Consider the following 9,744-nt stretch of genomic DNA (forward strand, 5'->3'; position numbering starts at 1 on the left):
GCGCGATGAAATCTTTCTGCAACAATGTAATCTGCGCAGACAGCGCCTCGAGCAGTATTTCAATTTAAATACAACCGTTACGTAAATTGGTTAGTCATACAGTCTTATACATGATGTTGTTAAAACGGGACTATTCCCACCTCTCGTTGGCTCCTACCGTCACGCGCAACTCTTCTGTAGCCAGGATGCAGTACTGAAGCTGTAGAGCTTGCCCGGCAATAAAAGCCCAACGAGTAATTTAATAAATCAAAAGTTACTGATTCCACTGCTCACACACAATTTTTCCCAAAAGAACGAAGTTAAAATCTTCCAAAAACCTTTTCATACCAATATTTTGTCATCAGCAATTAGTCATTTAGTATAGAGAAGAGTAATTCACCAACTCGGACCACATTCCTACAGCCCATTTGAAACGACTTGCTGAACATTTTGTTGAAAAGGCCTAAAGTTCCACGAAAAAGTAAATAGCCGTATGGTCCGAGCAGGTGAACCCGGAGAAGACATCAATTTTTCTTGAGAATTTAGATTTTGGTTCTGTAAGAATAATTGCAATGAGAGGAGAATCAACCCTTTTTGTTAAAAGAAACAACCAAAGAATCACTCTGTCTAATTCGTTTATTACACTCGCGTTAAAAATAAAGAGGCACACATGAAAATGAATACATACCTAGAACTGGGCGATTAAGGAGGTCATTGAGGAGTGAAACGCAAAGCCACAAAGGCAGCGCCCTCTTGCAAGCCACTTACTTGCTCGCTCTCTTGGCATTTTTTCAGAGTACGTTTGTTCCTAACGGGGTTAACTGTATGAAGAAAGCGAGTGATAATTACCATGTTTGAGCAATCAAAATAAGCCTCGTTGAATTTACCGTTTTGATGAGAGAAAAGTTCGCTGCTCGGTGTTTTTATTAGATTTGCGAAAAATAGCACCATTTTAGTTAGACAATCCTTTATGTTGTACAAGTATCAGTAGTGTCAGTATCACAAAAGTGATAAATGTTTTTTATACTTTCCTTAATACCACAGAATAATACTAAGTACTACGTACAGAAGTTTTACTTCGCGAAGGTATTTAAAAAAATGTATGCTCAATGTCATTAACAATATGGTGTAATTTAGCCTGTCTCAAGAGTCAAGCACCATTTTGTTGACAAACGTCAGTGATCGGCACTGCGCCGAAGCTATAGGGCCTCGGAACAATAACTAAAGCATGGAAGCCAGGCTAAAATAGCAACTAAAAACGTATACCTGATGCACTCGCTCTTTACACGATTTTGCGTAGGAGAGAATGAGACCGCAAACTGAACATAGTTCTCATAATTTGCAGGTTGTCACTAGCATTCAGTGGACTCATTACAATTTTATGTCATTGGACTTATTCAGCATACTACCAAATTCAAAATCACGTTTTGACGTTCTATGTTTCAGTTTCACTCAACTTGCTCACTTGGCCGAATTAAAGTACTGATGTGTCACCGTGGTTGTGTTTACGGCTCGTGTTATTAAAAAAATATTTTCTAAGGAATTTGCGCAAAAGAAAGTGTATGGTCGTTCCTGGTCGTTCTTTAAGATGTGTTTTATATCATAAAAATATGTCTTGTGTGATTGACGGCTGCCATTCACATTCGGGAAGAAAAGAAAACAGTGGTGAAAAAATTCACTTTCATTCGTAAGTTTTTGATCTTTTTTTTTAATAAATTATACTGGAAATACCGGTAAACTATGTATAAATGTTACTTATTTCTTGTCGTACTTTTTAATTGAAAGCCTAAACAGTTTTTGTCCACCTTTTGTTAAAAATCCTAAATAAATTTTCTAGGTTAGTTTTTCATCTAGTGATGTGGTCACATTAGATATCGATACTTTAGTTAGGCTTTGAAGTTCTTTATAGACGTCGTTACTTTTCTAAGGTTTGACCCACGATAGACGATAATGTAGAAAATATATTCTATATTATCTCTCTTTCTTTTTGTGTGGTACTAGTGTTAATTTTTATTTCATTGTATTTTTTAAGTATACATTGTTACTAGTTAATTTAAGAAAAGTAAAAATTGAACTTATTTTTTTTATATGTTTAATATTTACTTGCAATATGATAAATAAAAGTTTATAATATTACAGATTCCCAAAGGTTGAAAAGATCAAAGTAGAGTGGATAAGACGAGTCGGGAGACCTGACTGGAAGTGGAAGACCTACAGCAGGATCTGTTCCAAGCACTTCTCGCCCGACAATTATTTGCACAGTGAATATTCTACTAAAAGGCGGTTAAAATTTCAAGCTGTGCCTTCAATTAATTTGTCCGAAGCTGATTCAATTGTAATTATCTCATTAATACACTAAAATAAACATAATAACACAAAATAGAAACATTTCCAATATTTTCATAATTTTCAGAGTTCAGAACGAGGACTCATTCACAGTATTCCATCTGCTGTACAAGGACAAGGAATTAATACGGTAGTATGTACAATTTTTACAATTCTTTGCTACAATGAATTATTAAGTTTATACTATCAGGTGATCCGTCTGCTCGTTTGCCTCATGTCACATAAAAAAAAAGTAATAGCAACCTTATTCAATTTTGTTTAATAAAATGTTATTTTCAGACTTCTGAGCATGGACACGTTCAATGTTTTCCATCTGCTGTAACCCGAAGAGCTCTTCAAGCATTAGAAGGACAAGAAAATAGAGTACGTACACACGCCCACACTGTTAACTATCCATTTCCGTTTTTGCTCTCGCTCTAATCAAATGGCAATTCTTTGCGATAAAACGAGATGACATGACTTTCAATGGGCAGTTAATACTGTTGGCTATAGTACCTACAATTTATTTTATTACTCGATGCGTTGGCCGCGTTGTATCATTTATTGATTTGTTTATCGCGAGTCTCACCCATCAATTGTAATTATCTGATTTTAACACACTAAAATAAACAAAATATCACAAAAAAGAAACATTTCCAATGTTTAAATAATTTCCAGAGTTCAGAACGAGGACACAATGACATTCACAGTATTCCATCTGCTGTACAAGGACAAGGAAATATTACGGTAGTATGTACAATTATCTCAATTCTTTACTACTATTGATTATTAAGTTTATAAAAGTAATAGCAACATTATTCAATTTTATAAAAACAAATAAAATATTATTTTCAGACTTCTGAACATGGACACGTTCAATGTATTCCATCTGCTGTAACCCAAAGAGCTCTTCGTGAATTAGAAGGACAAGAAAAAAGAGTACGTATCTACAGTTCATTTTATTACTCGACGCTTTGACCGCGTTGTATTGATTAGTTTATCGCGAGCCACATGCTCATTTCTAAATCCTACTTCTTAAAAGTGTTTAAACTTAAATTATTTTTCTAAACGTTTTTACATCTTTTCTTTATTTATCCTAGGATTTCTTTATTTGTCACCCTCGGCGGCAACTTATTCTAATTACTTTTTTAACTTGTTTTAGAAACCACTAATGGAAATTAACACTGGGATAGTGTCAATAGTAAAACGAAAATGTTCGTCTTCAGATAAGAGATGAATCATCCGCTGAAAAAAATATAAAACTATTAGAGAAACGAGTTCAAGATTTAAAAAATGTTTCGGATCGCCGTCTACGTAAAATAAACACGTTAACAAAACGAATTTGTCGACTTTAAAAAAAAAAATGAAGATCTTTACACAATCGTAATAGACAAATTGAGACAGGACAATATCGAAACCGAGTATATTAATATGTTAGATAGCTTAAATAAGAATGATGTAATCAAAAGATTTCTTCAGAAACAATGCGACGAAGTTCTTACCAGACAGTATGGTATTGAAATTAAAAAATTCGCAGTCACATTACATTATTTATCACCAAAGGCATACTCGTTTGTCCGGGAACACTTTGAAAATGTATTGCCACACCCGTTTTAAACTGTAGTTCTGACTACAAAAAAGCTATTAACGACAGCACCAATTGTAGACGTCGTTTAGAACCTAAATCACATGATACTTTTGATCATTTGAAAGAACACGACTACATTTTGTACCCATCGTCTCTTACGGAATATTCTAAAAATGTCGTAGAATACATAGCCGGCTTTATCCGAAGGAAATTAAAAAAATCTTTACAATGCGAACAAAGTGATCCTATAAGGGTTCCGTTTTTTCCTTATGAGGTACGGAACCCTAAAAATGCATAGAAAGTCTTGAGAACACGGAGAGTATTCCTGAAAGATCTTTGATATCTATAAAAAATAGAGGAGGCCTATTTAAACCAACATCCGGCTTAACCAAGATCTGTCAACTTTCCGAAAAAATTTTAAGAGAATATCAAATGCATATTGGTTCAAAATCTCTCGGTCAACCAAAAACATTATTAGAGATGATTAATAAAGTTTCAGCAAATGTATTGTCGTCAGAAATTTTTCGTGAATTAAAAGATCATTCATTAGAACAATCTTTCTATGATGATCACAGAAATCTTCTTATAAAGTCCATAGCACAAAAATATTTTAAACTTAGGATACATTATATAACTAAAAATTTGACTGTACCTACCGAAAAAATTCGCACACATTTAACAAAGACAATTATATTTAAAGGTCAATGATAAACACATTATAGTGCATAACTGCCACGGTTTGTAATAGGTATATGCTTTGTTTATGAACAATTAAATTATCTTTTTAATATTGTGTTTTATTTCTGAACTCACGATCGAGAGCCTAATCACGGTAATACTATCTATACAGTATTCCAACTCGGCCATATTTTTTAAATAAATGTCAACAGCCGCGCGGTACGTCACCGTATGACAACAACAAAATGCTTGATTATTATGCAGGATGTTATGTAAATGGGTATAAAATAAAAATAGGCGGACACTAGCCCATGTTAACATGAAGCATATACATGGTGTGGTGAAGTCAGAAAGTTGATATCAACATTTTAATAATTTAAATTTTCATACAAATCTGATTTTATAAATTTTATTTTGTGTGAAAATTAAAAAAAAATGATCATATCACTGACTTCGCCATGCCACATGCATAATATGTTAACATGGGTTAGTATCGGCTTATGAACCCATTTACCTAACACCCTGTTTAAATAGGTACTTTTATTTTTATAGAAAAAGCACATAGGCGCGCGTGATTTTCATATAAAAAATCACGCGCGCGGACGCGTTGTCAGTGTGAAGTGCCGCGCGTGTTTTCTATACAAACTGAGGTACTTGCATACAATGATTAAATCTGTCGCCCCGCGCTCCGCGGCGGAGCGCGGCGCAGTGTGATAACCGCCTTACTGTTAAAAAAATTTTATTACTGTGGCACATTCGCGACACCCCGACTTTTGCATGTCGAGCGCATACCGAGATTTGAATTTTGGAAGGAAAACTCGCTTTTCGTCCGTTTATATGAAGTTACAATACTGTATGATAGTATTACCGTGGCCTAATGTACGCTACACCACAGCAGCAGTACTTTCAGGTACCATAATTTATCGATAAAATATATTAATTTATTCCCATCACTAGCAAATTCACAAGTAGTGACAACCTGCATGGTAACGAAACAAAACATTAGACATGTCTCTTTCTTATACACTGTCAATACCATAAGTAAAAAGAGATGAAGATATGGAGTTTAGTTGTTATTTTAGCCTGGCTTCCATGCTTTAGTTATTGTTCCGAGTATAGGGCTGACTTCGGTAAAATGATGTGACGTGAGGTGCCAAACTGCGGAAAATGGCGGAGGAAATACATGATTTAGCATGAATTATCATGAATAATATTAACTACTTATATACCTCTCAGTGTCTTGAGGCAACTTAAAAAAGTACATTCTGTGTTTTTATTATTATTTAGGCAGTTAAATACTGCACAGTATTTAGTACACCATTTTCTTTATTTTCTTCCATCATACACAAGAATACGCGTGCGTGAGTCAATGTTCGCTAGGGTGTCCCGTCGTTGTATGAGGGAAAATTTTTTTTGAGCTACGGTTACGCAAGAGGTATCAAAAGTTGCGTTTTGACATATAGATTACGATTAGCATTAAATTTAATGAGATATCTGTCATCTTGAGGCCTCTACCTGTCCTTAAAAAAAAATTAAATTGCTATTTTAGGGGTTCCTAACATAAACTATTAATAATACAAAAATAGCGTTTTTATGAAATTTGAGGGTACACAATGAGTCACAGCAAGGTTTAAAATAGTTTAAAAACCAATAAATCCATAAATACTTTCAAAACAGAATTAGCTTTTTGACCAGAATTAGGCATTTACGTGCGCGATTTTAATGTATTCCTAATTAATCCATGGGTCAGCCAAGATATCGATTTAATTTGAGGATACTCAATTCCCTTCTCACAGCAGGTTAATAATTTTATTATGCTATTATAAAACAATGATTGGCATCTCTAAGTGGAAGCTAACAAAAATGGCAGTCAATTTTAGAAAATCAACCATAACTTGAAAACCATTTGTCCGATTTCATTACTTTTTTATTTAAATGATAGCTCTACGTGTGCGCTTGATATTTTGTGGTATAAATTGTATCGATAAAATCAACCTTTAGTTAATAATTAAAGGAAAATTGAATTTTTTTACATTGTTGTGATACTACTTTTTAAATCATTTTTTTTACAAAATGTCTTATACTCTCCTAAAAGTTTTACACGAGCCAAAGAAGTGTATTAAATTGTCTTTAATTTGATATATAACATGTATGCGTTTCATTACTAAAAATATATTTTTACTTCCGTTGAAGTTCACCATTGATAAAAAACTGCGTAGACAACAAAAACTTCAGCTAGAAAGTAACGTACATTAAATGTTATTTAATTTCATCCCAACTAATATTATAAATGCGAAAGTAACTCTGTCTGTCTGTCTGTCTGTTACGCTTTCCCGCTTAAACCTCGCAACCGATTTTGATGAAATTTGGCATAGAGATAGTTTGAGTCCCGGGAAAGAACATAGGATAGTTTTTATCCCGGTTTTTGAAACAGGGACGCGCGCGATAAAGTTTTTCTGTGACAGACAAAATTCCACGCGGGCGAAGCCGCGGGCGGAAAGCTAGTAGTATGCTAAAACTATTTAACATGTCAATTAGTATTCTGTTTAAATATAATATTATAAAGATTTTTGGCTAGGTAGTTTTTACCTGAAAAAAATCAAAAAGTATATTACTACCATATATTGCTAAATTTTTGTTAAATTTATGCTAAGAGTATGTATGTAATATTATAACAAAAAAGTGCGGTGTGATACTTTACAGCAATAAAACCTCAACAGAAATAATAACAACAGCCTCGCCGAAGGAGTAGAAAATTTGAGAAAAACAAGTCAAAATATGAATTCTGCTAGTTCGAACCAAACCTATTCCTCACTGGAAACAGTCTGTCATTGCCTGCAAATCATATCTTAGGGTTCAACTGCCACTGTTATTACAAAATAAAATGAAATAATTGTGAAAAAAATATAATAGATGACAAACAGTGAAGGGCTGATTAAGTGATTTTTTGAGACATAAAAATGCCGGTAGAGCCCTTGAGACATTATTTTATATTTTTTTAATTATTTTAACGGTAATCTACATCTTATGACGCAACTTTTGAGGGGTCTTGTGTAGCGAAAATATAAAAAGAAATATTTCGGGACACCCTAATGTTCGCTCGTATGTGAGGCCTTGTCGAATAGTATCCTGTAGGTGGGCCATCGTGCGTGTTTTGTTTTCGATGTAAACTCGCGGAGATGAACAGGCCTGTTAATACTAAGATTACCACTAGGAATGACTTTTTTCCGTAATCACATTACGGTTTTGTGATATTAGCTCCAACATATACGTAACCGCACGTTATTTTCGCCGCAATGAGCGAATACCTAAAAGGTCTCTTTGAAAGCATATTCCAAATCCAAAAACTCATCTACCGGCTCTTGTTACACGTGGATTGCCTATTTCGACCCGAATAATTCTTTGTACGTAAAACCTCAGAGGCACATTCATTTGAAAAACAGCTAGCTCCCATTCAATCCGGATCCGAGCGAGGACGGGTAAATCTGATAGCTCGTACGAGTATCACGTGGCTAGTGTTGCAGATCTATCGATTTTATTAACGATGTTTGACCTTGAAACAATCATCAAATAAGTATCGAGTTCGATACTCAAATGGGTCGCTTTCATTCTCATGGTGCGATATGAGATTACTATATTTCTAGCGCTTCTGTTAGTGCCTAGGGTTGGACAGTGGCAAGACGTTTCTGACGTTGGCGAGATTTCAGATGGTCTTCAGACATACACGCTCTGTGACGTCATATTATGTTATTATAATATATTTTTATCGTTAGTAGGAAGTAGCCTATTATTAACTACCAGGAAACAAAATATCTATGCTATTAATAGGAATATCGATTCGGTAAATGATATTTAAGGCTTCGATACGATAATCGAATACTATCCGAACAACACTACACCCAATACAATTTCGGTATAAAGAGTGGCGGAATCTGTTGAGATGTTGTAACGTTTCAAATTTGCTTTATGGGACGGAGGAAGGTAAAATTTGATGTAAACTGAATCTAAGAGGGTTTACTGATATTGACCTGATTTTGTAAATAGTTTCAATAATAATAATATTTACATCAGTAATAGGTAGTCATTGTTTAAATGCGAGGGCATACTTGTGGATGTATTTTTAAATATCAATATTTAATTGGCCAAATGGCCATACCACATTGAAATGTCTGTGTTAGCACTTTGTATCACTGTATGAATTCTCAATAAATAATGTATAAAATGAGAGTTGGGTGACCGATAAAACGTTGTGATTAGTTACGTGCGTTACGTTGTTTTTTACCTCATTTAACATGAGTCGTGGGTGCTGATTATGTATTTTTAATCTAAACGGTCAAATTTTATCAAAATCAGTTCAGTGGTTTAGGCGTGAAAGCAAGACAGACAGAAAGACAGAGTTACTTTCGCATTTATAATATTAAGTAAAGTATATTGTAAAGTATAGATATTAGTAAAGATTGGCAACTGTATTGTCTTTTAACCGAAAACTGTCTAAACAAACCCAAAAGCAATATTATAACAGCAGCAATTTCATGTTTTCTCCGCAAACATGTGTATTTAACAAAGAGTGCACTGCAGGCCAATTTGGCTTGTTTTACTTGGTGGATAAGGGTCTCACTTACTTATCTGTTTTCGCTAAGTGCATTCCGGGCCGTTGGCTCTTCCCCGGTTCTGCCCCGGTTCTGCCCCGGTTCTGCCCCGCCCATCGGATTACCTTCAATATTACTTTTGGAACTCGAAGTCGAGTCGTTCGTAAACATACCTAATTGAAAGATTTGCATTTGTTTTTACTCAAACAGCGACTATAAAGTTTTGAAATTAAATTTCGATTCAACAGAGAAGGTAATAAAGTTAATTACTCTTTCACAGAAGTACCTAGTTGCTCACGCAAAGCATCAGATAAGTATTTGAATCATTTTAGTTCTCATAAAATCAATGACTTCCACATCGCACGATTGGTAGCGGCCTGCATCCAGCGCCTTCCTGCTACTTTTATCAGGTCGTCGGTCCACCTTATGGGTGGACGTCTCACGCTGCGTTTCCGGTACGCGGCCTCCATTCCAGAACCTTGCTGCCCCATCGGCCGTCAGTTCTGCCTACGTCAGCAGTGGACGTCCTGTGGCTGAAATGATGATGATGATGATGAAAATCATGATATTTTTTCAATTAAACTT

The 9,744-nt window shown here is 34.8% G+C and overlaps 1 protein-coding gene across 3 annotated transcripts; it reads left to right on the plus strand.

Moving 5' to 3' along the window:
* Positions 1-1,193: 1,193 nt before the first annotated feature.
* LOC135073378 (peroxynitrite isomerase THAP4-like) lies at positions 1,194-4,680 on the plus strand. Of its 3 annotated transcripts, none has more exons than XM_063967529.1 (7): positions 1,194-1,666; positions 2,119-2,314; positions 2,393-2,458; positions 2,605-2,688; positions 2,983-3,054; positions 3,160-3,243; positions 3,467-4,680. In XM_063967529.1, the coding sequence occupies exons 1-7, from the start codon at positions 1,542-1,544 to the stop codon at positions 3,539-3,541; spliced, it is 702 nt and encodes a 233-aa protein (XP_063823599.1). In that variant the 5' UTR covers positions 1,194-1,541; the 3' UTR covers positions 3,542-4,680. The 3 variants fall into 3 exon arrangements, with proteins under 3 accessions (XP_063823599.1, XP_063823602.1, XP_063823601.1); XM_063967532.1 differs by having other exon boundaries at positions 2,983-3,051; XM_063967531.1 differs by having other exon boundaries at positions 2,393-2,455.
* The last annotated feature ends 5,064 nt before the right edge of the window (positions 4,681-9,744 follow it).

Source organism: Ostrinia nubilalis, chromosome 7 (assembly GCF_963855985.1).
Source record: "Ostrinia nubilalis chromosome 7, ilOstNubi1.1, whole genome shotgun sequence".
Lineage (NCBI taxonomy): Eukaryota > Metazoa > Arthropoda > Insecta > Lepidoptera > Crambidae > Ostrinia > Ostrinia nubilalis.

What these genes read in the sequence shown, in the direction of transcription:
- LOC135073378 (XM_063967529.1), top strand. Translation starts at nt 1,542, where the DNA reads ATGGTCGTTCCTGGTCGTTCTTTAAGATGTGTTTTATATCATAAAAAT. An exon ending in TGTCCGAAGCTGATTCAATT is followed by an intron (nt 2,315 to 2,392) that starts GTAATTATCTCA and finishes CATAATTTTCAG; the next exon opens with AGTTCAGAACGAGGACTCAT. An exon ending in GACAAGGAAATATTACGGTA is followed by an intron (nt 3,055 to 3,159) that starts GTATGTACAATT and finishes TATTATTTTCAG; the next exon opens with ACTTCTGAACATGGACACGT.